This window comes from Phoenix dactylifera, chromosome 6, assembly GCF_051530095.1.
Source record: "Phoenix dactylifera cultivar Ajwa chromosome 6, Ajwa_hap1_PhDact_Kaust_v1.1, whole genome shotgun sequence".
Classification (NCBI taxonomy): Eukaryota; Viridiplantae; Streptophyta; class Magnoliopsida; order Arecales; family Arecaceae; genus Phoenix; species Phoenix dactylifera.
This window is the reverse complement of record NC_143195.1, coordinates 23,740,022-23,762,539: the sequence shown is the minus strand read 5'-3', so window position 1 is coordinate 23,762,539 and position 22,518 is coordinate 23,740,022. Positions and strand designations below refer to the sequence as shown.

At 38.5% G+C, this 22,518-nt stretch overlaps 1 protein-coding gene and 1 long non-coding RNA gene across 7 annotated transcripts; one reads left to right on the top strand and one right to left on the bottom strand.

Moving 5' to 3' along the window:
• Nucleotides 1-9,318: 9,318 nt before the first annotated feature.
• On the bottom strand, nt 9,319-19,960 carry LOC103697252 (beta-amylase 2, chloroplastic). Of its 6 annotated transcripts, XR_015987907.2 has the most exons (11): nt 19,484-19,960; nt 18,406-18,639; nt 16,809-16,892; nt 16,391-16,594; nt 15,577-15,771; nt 14,428-14,592; nt 13,578-13,838; nt 12,749-12,967; nt 12,214-12,357; nt 11,890-12,109; nt 9,319-10,371 (listed from the first exon to the last, which is right to left on the bottom strand). XR_015987907.2 is itself a non-coding variant. In XM_088723407.2 (10 exons), the coding sequence occupies exons 1-10, from the start codon at nt 19,958-19,960 to the stop codon at nt 10,368-10,370; spliced, it is 2,079 nt and encodes a 692-aa protein (XP_088579533.2). In that variant the 3' UTR covers nt 9,319-10,367. The 6 variants fall into 6 exon arrangements, 4 of the variants coding, with proteins under 4 accessions (XP_088579533.2, XP_008777296.3, XP_026656976.3 ...); XM_088723407.2 differs by lacking the exon at nt 12,214-12,357 and having other exon boundaries at nt 9,319-10,387; XM_008779074.6 differs by lacking the exon at nt 12,214-12,357.
• LOC103697251 (uncharacterized) lies at nt 19,891-21,377 on the top strand. Its single transcript, XR_602546.4, has 2 exons — nt 19,891-20,031; nt 20,125-21,377. It is a non-coding gene; the product is annotated as an uncharacterized LOC103697251 (long non-coding RNA).
• Nucleotides 21,378-22,518: the final 1,141 nt, after the last annotated feature.

Here is a 22,518-nt window from a genome sequence, read left to right as displayed (position 1 = left end):
TTCTCCCTAACGTCGGAAAAAAAGCGTCGAAAAATCTCCTTTTTCTTATAGTGTCTCTTGCTTCCGTTTTGCTGAGAAAGAAGGAGAAAAAAAGAGGACAAGAAGAGAAAGAAAGAAAGAATGAAAATAGAAGAAGAGAAAAGAGAGAATCATTCATCTCTTTCTCTCTCTTGTTTCCCTTCTCTTCTCTCTACTCTCCTCTCTCTAATTTCTCTCTCCTCTCCACTTTCTCTCTCTACTTCTCTCCTCTTCACTTTCTTTTTCTACTTACTCTCTCTAAAATGTCCAAGGAAACTAGTATTAGGTCCATCGACCCAATTTACAAACCTGAGTTGACTCTTGGAATGAATTTCTAAACTGCCCTGGTGCCCGGATCGCCTACTAGACCGATCAGCCGGCCTCGTCAAGTGTCCATGAGACCCACTGATGATGAACTATGTTAAACAACCTTGACCCTAATTGAGTCTATGCTCTACGATTTATTGATCGAATCACTCAGGCCTGATCCACCCAAAATCATCGAACGCTAGTCCTTATTCTTATTATTTTAATTCGATTAAAATTGTCAAGCAAAAATTAATTTGCTTTTAATATCTTTATAGGATTAACTGAATCACCTAGTGAAGTTTGACGGTCTAAGACAAAAGAGATAAGTAAATCTTACACTTCTTACTAATTTTCAAACTTATAAGTAAATCTTATACTCATTATTATTTTAAATGATCACGTCTTCTATGAATAAAATCTCCTTGTGGAAATATCATTCTTTTCTTAAAATTATGGATTAACATATGTGTTATAAAAATCGTACTTTATTATGAAAAATAATTTTATGAATGATTTGATGAAAGTAATTTTGTTATGAAATATGAATCTGATCATGTCATTAGTATTTTTTTATCATTTATATGCATATTTTAAGAAAAAGATATAAGATTTCTAAAGGCTCTTAGATAGCTATGCATAATTTTTTGAAATAGAAAAAATCGACACCCAAAACTAGCATCCATATGAACACTAGCCCCGTCGACAGGTATAAAGTTGGCATACGAACATGAATTTATGTCGATTACGAACACTAACCCTACCACAGGTATAAAGTGATAATAGCATATATATTTGTGAGCAATAGTTTGAATTATGATATGGCTAAATGGCAGAAGAATGATTTATGTATTTGTTACCAAAATGATCATGGAGCTATGTTTATGAAATATAAATGATTTACGCATGCATGATTTGCTTTATAACTTGTTTTATTATGGTATTATGAAATGCTTATTTTGAAATATCTATTATTTTTATTAAATAATGCATTGACATAACAAACTTATGCTTGATTTGCTAAGATAGTGAAAGGTTTACTTACTGAGCTGTGTCACTCATATATCTCTATTTTCTTTTTCTCTCTCCAGACAAATAGGATCGATAGGAACGAAAGATGGTCCAGCCTTGAAGTTTGTGCTAGCAAACTTGACGATCTATATAGTAGAGCAGAATTTTAGTTTTTCAGTTGATTATTAATTTGTAGTTAATAATTTTTTCTGAATATTGAGAATTATTAGTTTGGTTTTACGTTTGGATTTAGACGCTCTGAACCAGTATTAGTTGCAATTATTGGATAATGAAATTGAGTTCCTATTTATTCTATTATTTTTAAGATGGATTTGAAAGCTAATGTAATGTTGGCTTCGTATTATCATGGGTTGTACTCCTCGGTAGCACGACCATGTCATGCTCTGGATCTAGGGCATGACACTCTCCGTGCTGGCCTTCCTAGTTTGGAGGCTTGCCAGCTGAGAGAATCTGCCGGAAAGGGAAAGGAGGAGGTAGGGCTCCGGCGAAATTGCGTGACCCTGCCCTGTTTCTTGCAGTGGAGATCACAACCAGTTGGGTTCACTCCCGCCCAGCCAGGCCGAGCCAAGCTGGCCGGATCAGAACAAAGCATCACAATCCTGATCCATGAAACCATATAAAAGAATCTTTTCATTTATTTCTTCTTCAGTGAATTGAATGGTGGCTCTTCATTCTTGTGCATTGATGGACTTTATTTTGCATAACAATGATACATATCTGATTTCAATGTCAAATGGCTTAACCAGTTATCTTATAATTGTGACCTATTGTAACAAAGTGCATATCTTTTTTCTTATAGGAGGAAAGTGGGCGATGCCTAAATTCATAAAGAGTGTGAAAATCCACAAAATGCATATCTAAATTGTACTTTAATGACTATGAGAAAACCTACAAATTGCTCGTGCCACATCCCAGGGACATCCATTTTCCCCTGATTCAATTAAACTGTAAGAAACAGCTGTTTATATAAGTTCCTTTGCACATCAATATTACAAAAGATGATAAACAAGTTAATCTGATAAAGTTATAAGCATTTGCTTTCTGAAAAAGAAATAGGTTTTCGTACAAGTCCAGCAAAAAAATTTTGCAAGTTGCACAAATTAACAAATAAATGTAACAATAATTACTAGGTACTCCCCAAGTCTACAACATAACTAGAGGCTGAACTTTCCTTTGATTCATATGTCTGACTCCATGAAAGTTACTGAATAACCCATCCGTCTCACGACATCCAAATAGATTCATTTATGGTATCTGGCAGCACATCAGGATATGCGGCAGCTTCAGCTGAGCCACCTTCTTTAGATGGAGCAACAGCATGGACGGATGGTGATGTTTGTGATGGGACATCCAAAGAAGCCAAGAGCTCATCCAAATCCAGGTTATCCAAAGTATCCGGTATCCAACTGTTGCACCCTGCAAACAGGTCACCTCCAATTGAATTGCCTGCACTGGTCGCAGGAGCAGATGGAAAATGGGAAGATTGCATGGCAATATAAACTTGTGGATTCTTTGATGAAAAAACCCCACCGTCTTCTTCACTCGGACCTACTCCCTGTTCAGGTTTGCTAAATTTCTGAGCCATAAACATAATTTTATCGTTGCTCTCGCCTGGTTCTTCTGCTATTGATTTTAGATATTGGCGGCATTCATCTTCAGTAGGCTTTTCCGAGGAACTCCAATCATTTGACAAGTAGTGGAGTCGCATATCCTTAGATTCTGAATCTGTTGCTTCCTCAACTTTTAGAGACTTCATCCTCGATTCATTTCCTTGGATTCGGTCTTTACGTTTATTCTGTGCACAATATATTACACACAGAGCCATCTGCAAGAAAGAAAGGGTTGCAAACAAAAAGAATTAATCAGAACAAACTGACATGAAATGAAATGCCACTTTTATCGCTTCCAATAACTTCTCACCTTGGGCAGATCATCGACAAGTGTATACTCTTTCATGAGCCATTTACCCCTCTCTTTTCCATGGTGATAGCAGAGATCTTGCACGTACCCCACTGTTCTTCCTTCACCATTGCGAATTTTAGCCTTTTTATTTTTTGACTTCCAGTGGCCGCCTGGAGTACTACGATGCCTAAATTTTCCTTTTCGGTACTTGATTGGAGTGAAAAAGAACGATCTCCCGTCGTCATGCAGAATCGAATCACCTGCCATGTCCCAGGTTTCCTTGAGCCTAAGAAATATTGTAAAAGAAAAGGCCTCTAATGTTCATTAGCACTCGCATAAAATTGGATGTGAGTCACAAGTTATTGGGCCTTCTCATGATCATTCCTACCCTTTTCTAAATTTGCAAAAGAAAAAAAAAATCCCAACTCTTGGATTATTGCAGCATAAAACCAAATAAATACTTTTGCACTCTTCTAGCACCATGCACACAAATACTGGCTCTACTTGCACTAGTTTTTGGCACCATGCGCACTGACAGGGTCACAGCACACCAGTCTATCTTGGCTTTGCAGTCTTAACTCCATGGCATATTTGGCACCATAATTTGCCAATCTGCTGTACCAAGTGTGCACCCTTAGTGATTAAGGAAGCAGCATATAGGAATGTTATTTTCTTGTTAAATATACTCTAAAACAATCATAGATGCCCATAATGGTGAAAGATATATGCTGAGGAGAATCAAATAAACATTGATTATGTTTTACCTGCTTTCATGGTTTATAATGTTGGATACTTGGGCTGCTGCATATGCCTCCTTAAAGAGGAGCAGATGTGGGGATCTTCTCACGAGATATAGATCTTGGACTGGTAATTTCCTTATAAGGTAATGCCAATGAGACCATTTATTGATTGAAGTTTGCTGGATTTAAGTTTATATGTGACCCATCGCTTGATGGATTTAAGTCATATTTGCTATGCCTTTCAGTCTGATCTAGACCACAATCAAGGAAGATTATATCTTAATTTCCTGATTTTTGCCAAAAAACTATCAGAGCAATCTCGCTCAAGAAAATGTTTAAGCTTCTTTCTTCTGAATCCTAATAATAATTCATGTTTTTGCTGATCACGTTTTAAGTTTAAAACTGCATGGTGAAAGAATACAATAATAGCTAGGTAACAGGATAACAAATTCTAAAACCCGTCACCTCCTTAGCTTCACTGCCGCTACTGGTCATGGAATATTCATGGTTAAGAGTTGATGAACTTTGAGATATCAAAAGGAATGCATAGTGAGAGAATAAAAAAGATCAGCACGCTGAATAATAGGAAAAGCCAACAGGTTGAAGTTGCACCAAGTTTCTCACCCAAGAGTTGCTCAGGACTGCGGCCATAAACGTCGATACCATCGTTAATCACTCCTTGGTAGGCGTCGTCCGGTCGCCCTTCAACCTTTTCTTGGAGGTACTCGATCAGCTCCGATGGTTCCGGATGGAAACGGAAGCCACGAGGCAATCTCATCATCACAAGAACCTTTCTCTTCTCTCTCCCCCCTCCCTCAAAGGCATGAAAGGCTCTCCTATAGGTGCATATATATATATATATGCAGAGACTGCCTCCTCCTTCCCCACCTCCACCCCTTCCGTGGGGGAGGGAGCTCGGGGAGGTACTACAAGTCAAATAAGGTCGGCGTACATGTAAAAGGATCATACGAAGACAAGGGGAGAACAAAGAGGCTGTTAGAAAGAGGTTTTTTAGTGGATAGGAAGGAGACAGTCGGCTTTTTTTGTGGTTAGAAAGAGGTTGGAGTATAGTGCCGGAGGACCCCGGCTTTGTCCCACTAATTCCTTCCTTTTGTTCTTTTGCGGCTTTGTCTCACTGATGCTTTCCTTGCGGTTTGACCTTGACTTTCATCTGAGCGCCGTCGTTGTCAAACATCCGAAAGCAATCATGATTGAGGTTCTAGATGCCGTGACGCAGATGCGGTAGCAGATGTCGACCTTGAGGCAACCAAGAAGCTACTGCCAGCCCGCAGCCCATCAATCTAATGCTCCCAAATTGACCTCCCCAAGATTTGAGAACTAAAATAGTGATGACTGTGATGCTTCGAATCCGGAGCGCGACAGAAGCTGCATGCCTATACCGTGGACCAATATATTTTTCTAGATTGGATCCTTTCTGTTAATTATTTTACTTGGCACAACATCCCCAAAGATCCAACTCGTGTTGCTAAAGCTCCAGAGTTCTGCTCTCCTTCGTGAAGGGAATAGCATCTTCCAACATCACATTATTTATAGTAACAAGCTAGTTGTTGTCATCACAGATAATGGTAGCAATGAAAGCATGGCTTTACAAGAAGTGGTTGACAAGCCAAGCCTAAAAGATTACCAAACTTGAGATACCCTACAATATGGCCTGTGTTGTTGACTAGAATCCAATAGTCTGCTATAGCTCGATCAAATTCTCCTGGAGATAGGGTCGAAAAGACCAAGCATGGTGTGTTGTCTTGCTAGAGAAGGTGTGACATCTTCTACTTAGGCTAGTATGACTATTTGATCATGAAGTCATATACAGGGGATGTGACAATGCATATAGCTCCAAAGTGAATGGCCAGAAGATCACTTTCATGTTGAAGCCTCAGCAAAGATTTTTACGAAAGCAGAAAAAGCCATCTAGCCCAATTTAAGAGGAGCTAAATTTTTCAAGATAAGAGGGCTTGATACATGCTAGAAATGCCCCTGCCTTAAGAATCATGCTAAGGCCAAATGATTAGCACCAAAGCATCCTGGGTGAACCCTGTGAAGCATAATTTGATGGCCAAGCATGATCATGTGGTGTTAGTTGACTCATATGTCTAGGAAGCTCAAACTTTTGCAATGATAGGATGATTCATAGAAATTAGTAGCCTCAAAATTCATAAATAATAGTAGAGAAAAAAAAAAATTGTGACGACGCTAGTTCCATCATGTATATATATCATCAAGTAATTTTTTCAATACAAGTTTATAGCATAGATAGGAGGTTGGATGACCAAGTTATGACTGAATATCCAAACCTATATTAGTGTAATTTGATGACAAAAACTAAGGGTTCAGAATAAAGTTTGATGGCAGTTAGTCCGCCGTTAAACTTCTTTAATGGCAAAGACCTTGCCTTTAGACCTAGCGCTAGTCCAAGTCATTCTAGGAAGTATCCAATAGCAATTAGGGTACCATTCGACCAATCTGATCACATAGACCTATTGTCTTTTTTTTGGCATTCAGAATGCTCCTAAGGCACAAGGAGTTGGTCTAGATGACCTGGCGGTGAAGTAATTTGAGTCAGTCGAATTCTATAGGCGCCCTTTAAATTCTAGCCATTGTAAGGCACTCTAGAATAATATAAATACCCCTAGTAACCCTCTCCTCTGATTTAAAATAAATAATATTGAAATTTGAAGCTCTCTTTTTAATGTCTCTTTGGTTATGTGACTTTGCTATGGTGCAACTCTAGCAATCTATATGCAATTGAAAGATCCCTTTCTTTGGGCACTAACTCTATGAGGCCCAATGAGATGTTTGTGGATAAATGGGAACCCCAAGCGAAGGCCAATGCACCTTTGGTCGAGTCGGTGGATTTGGTTGGTAAGACATCCAGCTGGTTATTCTTAGATTTAGTTTGTTCCTTTGATTCTAGTTATTTTAGATTAGGTCTGTTAATTTGCAGTTATTTTCATATGATTTATTTTTTGAATTACTAATGAAACACCGATTCCTATGTCCTAACTAGGGCAAAAGAGGCTTTGTCAGTCCTGTCGGATTTATCCTAGCTATGTTAAGCACCACAAGTTGTCTCCTATACTTACAAGCATCCCTATCTAATCACTTCTGCAACCTAATTAGAGTAATATGTTTCCTTTTGCATGCTCACCCTAACCTAATACAACCAGATCCCCGACCCTGCTGGTCTTGGCATGTACCATTGATGCATATGTTGGAAACACTGCACCCAAAATCTCATGTACAATTTATCTAGAATCAATGGTTATACGGCAAGCTGGTGGCAGAAAGCAACTTCTAAGTTACTTACATAGCGATAACAGGAAGCTAAGCACACATGACAGCACAAGCACACCACTACATGCATTTGTATGTAAAGGCAACACTCCCTTAATTTTTGTTGGAAACATTAGCACATTCGAGTTATTATTTGCAATTAACTAGGTGAATGTAATATATGTACTAATTGTTATTTATTTATTCATCAAATCTTTGTTAGATTTTCTCTAGATGCTAGTGTTCTTTTGGTGAACGAATGTATGTTCCTGAATTCTTAGGTTGGGCACACTTTTCCTGGATATGACCCCCTCCTGAAGTCCCATGCCCATTTGCTGTTATGAGACTCGGGTCCTCCATGATTTGAAAGCCAGAGAGCTCTGAGTATTTCTGAGAGGAAGGGTTGATATTTACTTTCGCCGGGTAGCGTCCATGTTTCATATAGCTGTTTGCACAGTTCCATCATTCTGGAGGCATTGTTAGCTTCAAACTTGAGTTCTCGGGCATTTCTTTATTTCCATGGCCATGACTGTGGAAGCTAAGCTATCCCATAAGACCTTAGGGAGTTTACTGGGGAGCTGATCTCTCCATGTTGTCCTCATAAGACCCTAATTTGGATTTGATCAAAGTCAAAGGACTACCTCTGGAATGGAATAGACTCGGGTTATATGACTAACCCTATTTGGATTTGAGAAAGGGTCAAATAACTGACTCTAATTTGTTTTAACCAAGATAGCGGTTTGACGCTATTTTGGTCTTTATCGAGGTTAAGGGAGTAATCCTAGCTTAGATTTGAGAATGTTCATAGACTAACCCCTAATTGATTTAACCAGAGCTAGAGAACTAACTCTTGTTAGACTTTAATGACTAACCTTAGCTTGGATTGGCTAGAGTTAGAGGACTATCTCAAGCCATATCTAGAAGAGGGTCACTAACTAGGGGTTAAGGGGTCAAGTCAGCAACCATACCATATCTTGGATCCAAAAACAAAATTTGGTATGGATCACGATTGTCCACTTCAAATAGTCCAAAATTTTTATAGACCGTTGGAGCCACTTCATTTGATTTGATTTAATAAAGAATTTGAGTCGATTATTGGCCCAAAATTTAACTCAATAAGCCTAACGTTTGACCCTAATTACTACATCTACTGTATACAGACATTCATGCTTAGTTAGGTTAAACCATCTTGGATCAGGTTAGAATCCCTGGACATGCTTCTAGGTTTGAATCTCTTTGCTAGGCTCGGCATCATATGGACATAGCCTTAAACCCTTGCTCGCCGAATTAGAACCAAATTTTATGATATGGTTCAAACCTTTTAGCTTGGATTTGTTCCAAGATCAAGTGTACCAAGCTTTCTTTACGTTTTCCAACTGCCTAGATCTTGGCACTGGTTATTTAAATTACAGACAGACATGTGCTCAGACACCAGATCTTGGCACGTTGGGTCCATGGAGCAAGGTTTTCCCCTTCTTTATCCTCGCTTTCCCACCTGATTTCCCTTCACAGATGATTACAGTTTAGACAAAAGATTAGCATCTTGTAGAGAGTTTAAGTCCAATATAGATAGCATTTGGCAAAATTTCGTGTTTTCCATGTTCAATTTTTAAAAACTAAAACTATAGGTATATTTTTTTTTTAAATTAAAAATCTGAAAATTATGCATTAGTTGGTTATGTTTAGTAGTAGCAGGAACAGTGGTAGCAGTGAAAACGATGATGATGACAAAGACAATGGTGGCAACAGTAGGTAGAGGTGATGGCTGATGGTAGGCACTGAAGGTGACCATTAGTAGCCGATGGCAATGCTAGTCATAGATAGGTTTGATTTTCGAAAACTTTGAAACCGGATTTTTCAGCTTCCATAATCTTTAGAAAAATTTTCAAAAAACCAAAAATACAGAACAGATTACCAAACACTATTTCTATCATGATTTTTGTGTTTCTGAAAGAACAAAATTAAAAGCCAGAAACTGTGACCATGCCAAACAGGATCATCATAACAAGCCATTTCAAAGATAAAATCATATCAAGCCCATAACAACCCATGTTAAGATATATTAACCAAACCTAAATGAAGCATCAATTACCAAGATATACAGACTTAGATGCAGGCTGACGGATTTTGATGCTGCATAGGGATAGGATCAACATCTTCCACACCTTTTTTGGAGGCAGGTTACTCAAAATATTATGGCCATTGAAATCAAGATTCATGAGGGTCGATGACGATAGTAGTGTTCTAAGAAAATAATTCAATGCCCCTGTTTGAATCACCCATCTTTCAACCGTAACAACATCACTATAGGAATTCCAACTTCAATCAAGATTATAGATCATGGCATTTTTATCTGCAAAGTTACAAGGAAACCCAGAAACAGGTGGCCAGAGTTCACAGATGGTATGGGTTTAGTTTTTACATTGTCCAAAGAGACATTTTGGTTTCTGCAGCAAACTACAGATCTCTACTGCCCATGCTGGAATTGCTGTATAACCTCAGTTGCAAATGCATACAAGGTGCAATTAAATAAGATTAAAAGACCTTCTCCCCAACCATCAGTTAGCTTTCCACTCGGAAAAATGGAAGAGAAATGCAAGCATCTGCAAATAGGCAGAGAAGTTCTTGCTCACTTCGTAATAAAAAATCAGCTGTTCTGCAAAACCGTAATAATAACCTGTAGAATGTGTATCCATGTGCAGGCAGCCATTAGCTTGCAGCACAAAACTCTGAAGGGGCAAAGCAATGAAAGGATGTCGGGATGAAGTTACTCTGAAAAGGGTTACCGCAAGAACTTTACAATATTTTACCAAGAATTTGACTAGACTATTTTGTGGCAATCACAATGCATCTTGATCTATTTGATCAATGAAGGGGAAAGATTAAAAGGTCAGATTTGCTATTTCTTTGTGGAGTTTCTGTACAGAAGGGTTAGCCTTTTAGTTTTTAGTAGAGAATGTTTCTCCTGCACCTGCAAAGAAGCCACTGTCCTTCTAGGCGAAGAGAGATTCGACACTAGAGACAATACTAGAGTCATGAATGACTCTTCTCTTCTATGACTGGAGATCAAGAACTGCTTCACCTGCAAGGCAGTAGACCTGTCATGCAACTTTATGCCGATGAAGTACGGATCACGCAAGGACAAAAGAATGAAAAAAAAAAGAGAGGGTTGAAAATGCACAGTAATCAATTTATGACAGCTTTGCATGATGTAAACTGAAGTAACTGCTGATTACTTCCCTACAATGACAGCCTTAGCAGCGGCAGTGCGTTTGCTGGCGCTCACTTACACCAGATGGACCCTAAGGGTCCTTATTCAATAATCAGCATGAAAGCAGATTCTCTCTTTATATTATCACACGTGAGTGTATATGGAACTTCAAATTATCATAACCATTCAGCCCCGTCCCATCTGTTTGAAATCAGCTTTATTGAACCTCATCTACCAAGCAACCCTATTAAGTCTGCATAAAATAGAGAAAATGTTGTTTCTAGTTATTCCATATCTTTTGCACAACCAATATCCATATTGTCTTAGATCTTCTCCTCCTCTGATTCCTTCAGCACGAATTAAATCACAGCTCTTACTAGAGCCCTAAATATTTGTCATGCATGCTCATATCAGTCAATTCTCCATCACTTTGTCCTTAATTTGTCATCGAACTCATTTCTTATTTTGCCTTGCAACTTTTACCATACATGCATCTCAATGTTCTCCTTTCTTGAAACCATCTAAATATGCTCAGATATTCTGCGTCTAGGCATTTTGCCCAAAATTAGCAGTAAGAACATGGAGAGACCAAAGAGATCTAGATGATACTTGCCTCTTATTTTCCACATAAAGAAAGATGCAAATACACATCAAGTTTTTTCTTTTTTAACAAGAATTCTCTTTTATTTTATTCACATTAACTTATAGAAGGTTCATAGATCTTAGAATTGTCATGATGAATATGTGCTAGAAATACAAGCAATACTGTTAAATGTGTCCAACATCCTATTTTCTTGCATTTATTTATTACTGCATTTTTATCATTACAGTCCCAATGACGTCACCAAAACACATTGACATAACTGAGAATCACATAGCTAAATACCTTGTTTCATGATTGGATACCACTAAGATGATCTACAAAAAACAGTTTCAAGTACAGATTCCAAATCCACTAAGAGTCCATATTATCATGAAAGAACAAGATTTTCTCTAGCATAAATTTTCCAGCAATTGCCCAGTATATATAAGACCCACCATCTCTCAACTATGGACATCATCTAACTGGGAAGCTAATGTATGGGAAGATCTTTCAGCTTTCTAAAAGCTAATGTCCTCCTGCAACTAAAGAAAATTTTGATGGACCAGTGAGCAATGAACTTCCTAGATACTAGGAGCATTTTCTGAAATTGAAACACTAGATTCAGTTTTTTATTTTTATTTTAAAGAAAACAACCTATGGATATACCAATAGAATTGCACAAATACAGTTCCATAACTATTATTATATAGCTCTTTGTTATTAATTGAATTGATAATTGAAGGTAACTAAAGCAGACATATAATTCTTCAATAAGTAACAGAAGTATATAAAGGCTCGATATTTACCATGCATTCTTTTGACAAAGCGCTCAAATTCTAGGAAGTTGTGACTCTCCATGAGATCTGGACTTAGCCTGAGGTAAGTAAATGTTGCCAAGTGTCTTCCATCTGGATCACTCATTGGCTTGGAATTCTCCAGAATTTTGTTGTATCCAGACCTATCGTGGCAGGGAAGAGAATTTTCACTAGCCACTGGTATACAAACATCCCAAGCAGCATTCAACACCTGATGATGGGAACAGATTATGTTTCAATCACTAGTTTGCAGCCATTTATTTTTATACAGCGGGCACCACATCTATAACACAGACGATTACTACAGAATCTTACTTTGGTTCTAGCAATAAACAAAACAACTCTTAGTCTTTGCACAATTAACACCCTGTTGAAGCCCCCTCTTTCCCTTCTTCTCCACCACAAACATACTCAGAGAAATAAGAGCGACACCTTTAAAACAGCAAAGATTCTCCAATGCTGGGAACAAATTATTATTTATAAAGAATTAGATATCACGCAACAGCATTTTTTTTAGTATCATTATTCTAGCTGTATTCCATGAAAATCACATACACATAGATATAACCCCATAGCAGGAACAATCATTCCCGAGGCATACAGAATTTGTTTACTAAGTGAAGAGATAAAGTAGATGTTCATACTGAATCAGTTAAATATAAAATAACTCTCAAATATTAGGGTTCCTTCAAAAGCAACCAAGAATTTCAACATTTGAACTGAAAATTCAGAATCATAAATCTTCTATACTGGATTTGCTTTTTTTCAAGTTTTTGTCCATAACCAAAACTTACATAACCCATTAGTATGCCAAGAATAATCCTCCAAGTTAGTTTTTACTGCATTTTACCTGCCAGACCAAACCTTCTGGATCTGCTAATGCCTCTGGGAATTCCTCATGTTGATCCAAAGTCCGCAACTCGGCACATGTAAACTTTAAAGCAGCACCATGCCTCTTCAACATCGATGCAATTGAAGCATAGCCATCACGATTGCAAGGGTTGTAAAACCCAGCAGTCAGTTCAGCCGCATGGCTAGCTGTTTTGTACCACCAATGGATACCTGATACCTGCTCCAACAAGAATATAACAGATGCTAAGGAATTGGGATTATACAACATCTTCCTGGTTTCATCTTAAAAGCTGCAAAAGCACTGCTAAACAACTGCAATATTGCAAAGATTTGAATCATATGATGGGTAGAAAAGCTCCAAATTCAACCAAAAATCAACTTAACATTTAGAAATTTTATAGAATTAGTAACTCCAAAGCATTGTGAGGAGTAGAGGGTAACAAAATTCCGCAGAGATCACATACAATTTGAATATCGGAGGAATTTGTTAGTTAGAAGGTTAGAAACATGAGATGAGTATCTATAAGAAGAAATGTACCCAAGCAATGGATTGATTTAGCATAAAAACTTAAAATTCGAAATATACCAAATGCATCTAAGTGCAACAAAATTATTTAGAATCACGACTGAAAATTATATAGTGGAAAGCAGGAAACCTCTGCTCCTCAGCAGTAAAATTGTATATTATGTCCACATCAGATGTCAATAATATATTGAATTTCATTCAGGAGAAAGTGAGGGATCTTGAATAAAACCATTAATCTTACAGAAATATAGGGAAAAACATAATCAACCTACGGAAGAAAGAAAACAGAATTCACCCTTACCTTAGCAGCAATGCATGTGCCCTCAAAAGCTAATTTGGCCAGGGATAGTACACGATCAGCATGATCAACCAAGACCTGAGAGTACCAATTAAGGAAGAATCTACCGTAATAGCTATTATAATCTCCTCCACCACAAAAGAATCCAGTTTCATGTGGCTGTGAATTATAAGAGCCTGCATTATCCGGTCCTCTTGCCCAAAAAGAGTGCCCCCTTGCTTCTGCTGCCTTTCTCAGACTCTTCATGAGATACAGATCATAACACTACAAATTTATAACAGAAGATAAAATAAGTGACTAGTAAATACATTAAATCGTGCCTAGGTCAATTTAGATTTTGTCTATGAAATGGCAGTTGCAAAGCACGGATATCAGTCTGACAATAGAATCTAAACTTCAATTATGGATACATATTCTACCCTGGCACATTCGGATATATACAAATTCTATCATACTGTTACTCAGGTCCAGAATATCAAATAGGTGACCTGTCATTTTCATCTTCTGCTGGAAGCAAAGGCAGGAAGGTATATATTTTGCCTATATAGGCACAGCGACAGCAACCACCGTAGTCGTTCCAATCAACTGCTTATAATGCTTTCTAAGGGATCTATTTATATGCAACTCTATAGCTATTGGTCTGGATTTTGACTGCAATCAACTCATCCCAGCTATATACCAATGCATCAATGTTAAGTTACTACAAAGAGGACAACTCAAGTACATCAAAGGAATCACATGCCTTCTACATTGAAAGTACTAGCGTTTCCTATCCCTGCATCACAGAATATTCAACTTTCTAGAATCGCAATCATTTGTGATATATGTAAGTGATGGGTGAGAAGCTGATGACCTGGAATTCTCCGATGCCAGGATATCTCCAACCATACTTTACCGGGTAAGATGGATAACGTAGCTCCCCAGAGGGACCTAATCCAACTTCAATCTCAGAGATAATACCATCTTCAAAAAATTCATCAAACTCCACTCGAAAGCCTCTCATGTAGTCAAAGTAGACCTATAACAAATCCATGAAAACATTAGGCAAGGGAAATAAATTTACCCAAAACAACTTAAAAAGTACATTTCTCACCTTAAAATGAGAGATAATGCATGCAGAAAAGCTTCCCATGAATCAATTATCATTATCTCTAAAAACATGAATTTCAAACATAGGAATATTCCTAAATAATTCCTTCTCAGTTTTTTTTCCCATGATACCTTCCCTTCAGCAAGAAGAGAAAGACACAGAGAAGTATGTTCTATAAATATTTATTTCCAGTATAGCTTTGACTGCAAACCATGAAAAAACTATGTTTCACCAAAAGCACAAGCATAAAAGGATTCCATAATGAGGCCTAATGAAACAAAGCCAAAACATATCAAGAGGGAATGGAACAAGGCAATATAGCATAGGTTTTAAATTCTATTTTGTTATTTAATTTGCACATCCAATTATTCTTAACATGAATTTCATGACCCTGATTTGCTAGTAGAAGACAAAATCAGTTGCACAGGCAATCAGAAAGTTCATCAGTTGGGGTACTTCCCGAACAAGTTTCATGAAAAACAAATCAGATCTTAAAATATTTGGTACATAGCATGTGTAAATGCAAAACAAGATTCAACAGCATTTTTTGGATAGAGCACTGTCTTTAAGGCCTTCGAATCCATCAAGACAAACTAAGATTAGAATTTCTTCAATACCACTATAAATCCACAAGAGAAACTTCTCTTCCTTACACTTTGTTGTCATGCATATGCCTTTGTTACACTGGATTTTCAATTTATAGTAGCTAGTAGGTTTTTGACTGACATCCACAGTAAAACAAACAAAAAAACTTCTTCTCAATAAGGCATTCAGAGAACAGGTATAGCATTACAAAGTATGTCTAAAGAACAGGCTATATAAATTGTCATTACATACATAAATTTCAATCACCAGAATGAGGTTACCAGACACTTGTTCTTTCATGAATCAAGAACAAACAAGCAGCTATACCTCAAGTGCTGTTCTGCCTCTTAATACCCTTTCCTTGTCGATCCCCCATGAAAGGCATTCAGGATTTTGTCTTCCCTCTCTATCTGTGAAAAAAATCTCTGGATTGCTTCTACCAATTTCTGCTACCCAATGTGGCAAAGGAATACATACATCATCACCAATATTGCCACCACATTCATGAAATGACATGACCACCTTACAGTTGCAAGCATGGATACATCAGCAAATTATCAGAACTTCCAGATATATAGTTATGACAGAAATAAGAGTCCAAGCAGAAAACAGAAAGCAACTTGTATTGCTATCAGGAAAAAGAGGGGAAGACTATGCTCTACATGTAACTCCAAAAGACTACTTCTCTTTCCTTCAGGAAATGCGGGAAATCACAAGAACCAAAGGCTTCAAATTTTGTCTAATCTGAACCATGAATATACTAGTTCACTGTCAATCCTATCGACCCGATTGAGGATGCAATTTGTCCACTGCCCAGTTGCATATAGATAGTAACTATTCAGTTATTAGAGACTCTCACCAAGTATTGCATGCACTGAAACATGCTTATAACTACAATATTCTGTATCGGTATCGATATTAAAGTTTTAACACCTCTTACTTTTTCAGGATAGAAGTTTATTTAGTTGTCAAAGATGAATTACAACTAAGTAATTTGAAGGCAAAGGAGACAAGTGGACCTAGATAATATATCTGGCATCTCTACAAAACACTTACAATAAGTCCTCGGCAAAGGAATTCACATGTTTCAGCATGAAAGATCAATAGACCCTGCATTGCAGTACATGCGTAGAAATCTCACCTGCAGTTTAAGCTTCAGTTCGCGTACAGTCTGAAAAAGCCTCTTATAACCATGCCAACAGTATTCTTGTGGTGTATGCGCTTCCACTATTCCCCACCAGCAATCAACCATGACACCATCAACATTGACAGATTTTAATATTCTCAACTGCTTTATTAGACTCTCTGGATCAGCCAACTCACACTTCATGTTGATAACACCAAGCTAACATCCCAGAAAAGCCAAAACAAAAAATCAGAGTGCAGATATTTTATGAATAAATATTTATTTTCTAATATTTACATCTAATTCTGACAATAAAAGATTAATAAGTAGAATCCTAATCCTGATTTCAGAAGGTAGAAAAAAAGAATGATGGAGTGTGCAATGTAAAATCATAAAAGTCACTCTACAAGAAGCTTTATTTAAAACAACTCACAGGGAGCATCACATATACTGGAACATAGGGGGTGCCTGCAAAATCATGCTCTGGCATTCTATGAGTTGAAGGTATATCAGTCACCTGAAATACAAGCACCACACTATGTAACCAACCAATGATGTCTGCTAATAGCAAAACTGAGGCCAAAATACGAAGCAACAGACTGTAGAGGTAGAGAACTGTTTGCGTAACTCAAGCAGTTATCATAAGAAAAATAACAAAATCTCAGAAAATGAAAACGGTATTATGCTCAGCACCATAATCCACATACAAGAGGAAGACCATGATATATGAAATTGAAAGACCTGATATCGTATACTGCGTGTTTGCCACGGTCATTGTCAAAGTGTAGGTTAGTTAGATACCAAGGAAACCAGGCAGCACCTAGCACCTAGTTTCTTGAAGGCCCATGCAGAACCATAGGCTCTAGATACATATGCCCAATCCTAGTTTCATTTTCTTTCTTTTTTTTCCCAAAGAATTACCGTGTTTCCTAACCTTGCCAGAAAGTGTGGAAGCACAAGACTTTAGTGTGATCCACAGGGGTTTCGGTTATTAATTAGACCAAAATGCCAACCTTTCCCTTGATGATTCATAAAAAACTATGAGTTGCAGGCCTTTATTATTATTTTTCTTTTTTTGCAGGGGAGTCGGGGTGGGGTGGGGTGGGGATTACTGCGGGCATTTTCATTTCTTTGTATTACAGAATAGGATAATAATAGCATTTTTTTCTTTTTCCTATTTCTATGCTAGAAGTATTACTCGTGTATGATGTAGCATTTGTATTAGCTGTGGCAGTTACTCTTGTTACCAACAGAAGAGTTAAAAGAATATTTTGCAGTAGCATCAAAGAATAGTATAGACAATGTTATTAAAGATATTTGTTTAGTAATATAGTAATTGTAGTACTGTTAATAATATGGAATAAAAGGCCACACCGTAACAGTATCAAAATTCAAATCAGCATTACTATCAGACAAAATGATCCAATGGCACAAGTCACTACATGTGTTCCTTTCAGACCTACAACTTTATGGTTCTTTTGACATAACAACTGATTTGGACGTCATGGAATTAAACCCGCTGAAATGTACTAAATATACAGTATCAATAATTATGAAAAATAATGAGCGAATGACAGAACACGAACTCTAGAAGGTCAAATAGAATAACTCTAAACTATTTAGCATCGGACTTTAAGTTATGCATATCAGTGTTATAGGCGTCTACCACTATTAATCAATTATGACCATTGAATGAAGAATTAAGGCATTAGCATCTTGTATCAACATCCTTACTGATATCTGTGAATTCTAAATATATGTATCAGTCATATTCAAGCAAATATATATATGTTAAAAATACTAAAAAGAGAAAAGAACGCTTGTAATCTTGCAATAATAATAATTTGTAAGTTTCTAGCATTAGATTAAGTAGTACAGTATAGCATTTTACCATCGCTATGAGCAGACCTCGATCCAACATGACATTGAACATTGCAAGCCACAAACATAACAAAATCTATTATATAAAGATGGATAGGCATGATCAGATGACTGAAGACGAGTAGAAATGCGTGTGAGAGTTTATACACCTGCTTGCCGTCGACTCCATCGGTGCAGCTGGCAGCAAGGGGGGAGCTGTCGAGCATTCTCTCCCTGTGGCCTCCCACCATGACTGACGTCCGGCACCGGCCGTCGTAGGAAGTGGCGGCGGGCGTGAAGACGCCCTTCAGGGGGCTGTACTCCACGGAGCCGAGCCCCCCGGGGGAGACCCCCCGAAGCGGCTGGATCTGAGCTGGCGCGACGGACGACGTCGCCGGTGGGGCCTGGAGAAGACGCGCGGAGACGAAGAAGCCCGTTTGGACCTCTCGTTAGCTCGGCAAACTCAAGTGACAAAGACCATAATAGAAAATTTGGTAGGGACTCGCAATAAAGTTGCTTCAAAATGAATCGCGAGATCGTTAAAGGAAACGTTGTTGTTTTCAGGTGTAAACCCCCGGCCCACCCCGAAAATAACGAAGAAAGTTGTCATCAGGAATCCAAACGATAGATACGAGGAGCTACAGGAATAGTAGTAACTAAAATACATGCTTAAAAGGATGATCGAGAATGTCTTGATGAATGCGTCTTCGGTTTGGACGTTTAGGATCAGCTCGATAGATCAACAATAAAGTCTACATCTCACGACCCAGAATCTTCCATCCATGCTCAACCATCACATAGCATCACATAGCGTAATTCTACAGCATCAAGCTGCATTTACAGCACTGGAAAGGTAATAATAACAGCTCGAATAATTCAACGGCTGTTACAACTTCCAAGCGCAATAATAATAATAATAATGCCTTGATAAAACGATTGAGGCATTTAAATAACTGGGTCCAAAGAAATAAAATAACATAATCCAAAGAACCCGTGGCCGGAAGGGGAAAAAGTAGGTTGTAACCAATGGAAGAAAAATATCAACGGAACGGGCCGGGAATCGAATCGAGCCAATAATTTCGGAAGTTTCCCCAGTTCTTACAACGGGAAGGGGTCCTTGATACGTTTTTCTTGTTCCTTTCCGCACACCAATTTTTCTCTTTCGCCGAGAAAAAATTAATAAAACAAAAATAAAATGCCGAGAGAAAACCGAGCGAACCCATGAAATGAGAGGAGAGAAGGGGAAACCTGGGGAGAGGAGGAGGCGGAGGAGCGGGAGGGGAAGGTGGTGCCGTCGGGGAGCACCGCCCAACCGGCCTCCCTGGCGAGGGCGCCGATGACCTCGTTGATGTCCGCCCGCGCCCGGAGGTTGTAGCTCCCGTGCCTCCGGAGCCCTGACAGGATCCTCGCCGTGATCGCCCGCCGGTGCCGCTCCCTCATCTTCGTCCGCTCCTTCTCCTCCTTTGGCCGAGGTCGCCTCATCACCACCCCCTGCATCAGCCCGTCCCCCCCGCCTCCGTCGATTCCCCCTGGTTGCTCGAAGTACCGGCCTCCCATGTCCTCCCCCGCCGCCGGCGCCGCCAGCCCCATCACCACCGCTCCGCCGCTGCCGCTCGCCCCCTCCTCCTCCTCCTCCTCCTCCTCGTCCTCCTCCTTCACCTCCATATCCATCTCCTCGTCCGCCTCCTCGCTGGTCCCTCCTAGCTTCTCCATTTCCTGAGCCATCCCCTTCGCGTGACCCCTTTTCTCCGGTATTACAAGCCTAACCCTTGCTCCCACGCCTTTTCCATTTCTAGGTACGTCCGGCCTTTCCAGATGCGATTCAGATCGAAAAGCTTCAATTCCCTTTCCCCCGATCGAAAACTAACAAATTGAAACTTTAAATACAGAAAAAAGGGCTACTAGTTGAGATCTCGCTCCTTTCTTCAAAAGGCGCGTCCTCTCCGACGGAATTGGTACCTCCGGTGGGGATTCGAGGCGGCGCTCCGGTCTCCTCCGGCGATCCGGGCGGCCGGCAAGATGGAAGCCGGGTCTGAGTAACTGCTGACCCGGAGCCGACCCTCCGGCGAGGTCCTGGGCGGAGATTAGGCGGGGTTGGTCGCTCCTGCGGGTTCCTCCGGCGGCGGTCCGGCCGGTTCGCGTGTGGGGTTTGGGGGCCGCTAGGGTTTCGCTCGTGTGCGGCGCGTGTTGTGGTTTATCTTTAGCACGCCTGGCGCGAGGGTGGGAAGGGTAGGGACACGTGCAGCACGTGCGAACTGCAGGGTTTGGTGACCTCTCGCGAGTAGTCGCTTGGGGGAAGCCGTGGCTCGCACGGGGGTTAATAAATTTATCTGTTTAGTATACTCTAAAAGAAATGTCTAATATTTATTGAGACTGTGATTTTTACTATTTTATACTAGAGTAGAAGTCTGTTTCTCGGCAATTTTACATGTCGCTATAATTATCTACATCTGATTCAGGTCGAGTTTGATCATATAAAAAATTTAGCTCAGTGTTCATGGGACGGCAGGGAGATAGGAGTTAAATCAGGAAAAAAAATATGAAAGAAAAATATTATGGAAACACACACGTGTGCGTGTGTTGTTATAAGATGCCTGGCAAGGGACCAAAGATAGCTTTGCTAATAGAAAAAGTGACCATTACATCATATCATTCTGAAGAAATCCTTCTTTGGTGGCTTGTTAGATAATTTATGATGTTCTTGAAGGAAAATAGGTTTTACTAATTAACTCATGGACTGGTGGCAGGTGGATTACATATGTTTGAAGATTATAAGAGTAATGATGCATGCTTTGATGGTCATGTGCTAATATCCATTTCCATCTATGTTATTTTCTTTCATTCAATTCTCGTTCAAATGGATCCTGTGAAAAGTATTAAGGTAGATAAATGCAGTGCCTGCTACGCGTAGAAATAAGAAAACCTATTTTCCACGGGGTTTCAAAAGTTCAAAAGCATAAGTCCACCACATCCCACAAAAATTTCAAACCCCCTTTATTTTCTCTTGCTTAGATTCTCCCCATATTTGTTCCATCCCACAGGCCATTCATTTAAAATTTCATTTTCTACATTGCAACAGAAGTGTGGCTATGCCACTTTATCTAAGGAATATTGGGAGCCTAATACAAGTAGTAACAGTTAACCAAATTTTGGTTTTCTAAAAAAAAAATTATGCACTGTCATTTGTTAAAATACTGCAGACATTGTATTCGGAAATCATCATTGGAGACACGTTGATGTGTGCTTTTTATTTTCCAGTTGCATTGATATTTATTGCCTGCATATACTAACATACTATAGACTCGTAGACTCTTATATGCTATGAAAATCATTAAATTGCGAATAAGGCCAACCCCATTGAAGACTTTTGATTTTGCTTATATCTTGCTCACTATATTATTGTTAAAATACATAACATTCTACTATAATCACTAAAATAAATATTAGAAATATTTGTTATTTCTTGAAAGAAAGGAAGGAAGACTCACCAGCTATAATTATCCCAGACCAAAGTCTTAGGGGTGTACAATCTAATATTCAAATCCAAAGCTTTTGGACGTATAACCATTAAGGTAAGCCCCAATTTTACTATTTTTCATGCTATTTTTTTGAAATTTGTAAATTTTAAAATTATGTACTTTTTGGAAGATCAACCTTACATATTTATAAAAATAAATTATATTTTATATTTTTATTTTTATTGATGTAGTTGTTACCATTAAGAAACAATCCAATTTAGGCTTTCATTTCTTCATAACAATAAAATTGGCAAGACTATTATGCCCCGACTCTAATATGAATGTACACATTTTTCTTAGCTAATTCATACATATGCACATATATTACATGTTGATTACATATAAATAATACTTTTCCTAGTATAAAAGCATATGTATAATGGTACAATAAAGTCCTCTCCTCTCCCATTATCCAAAATTCTCTCTTAGTGTGTACATTCGCATCTACATCCAGTAAATTCCTAAATAAATTGCTTGATAGAAAAAATGAAAGTAACCTATATCTTGTATTTAATACAAACCCTTGGATGGGTACTCCATCCAAGCTACCCTTTGTACTTTAAATTATCTCCAAATTATCCTTTTTATATAATGTCTTAAAATTGGACCATGGAACATGAAAAGGGATTAGGTCACAGGTCACCGGTTCAACCATTGGGTCAACTTAGCCGACTAGTGACATCATTTATATTGGTTATTAATTATTTATATAGAAAATATATTGAAATTATAAACCTATAACAAATGTATAAAAATTTAAAATAT

Bases quoted from the DNA above. Each gene is read 5' to 3' on its own strand.
- LOC103697252 (XM_008779074.6), bottom strand. From the start codon at position 19,960: ATGGCTCAGGAAATGGAGAAGCTAGGAGGGACCAGCGAGGAGGCGGAC. The intron at 16,595-16,808 runs GTGAGTTGTTTT...CTGGGATGTTAG, and splicing joins CAGTATATGTGATGCTCCCT to CTTGGTGTTATCAACATGAA. The intron at 13,839-14,427 runs GTCATCAGCTTC...ATAAATTTGTAG, and splicing joins CTGGCATCGGAGAATTCCAG to TGTTATGATCTGTATCTCAT.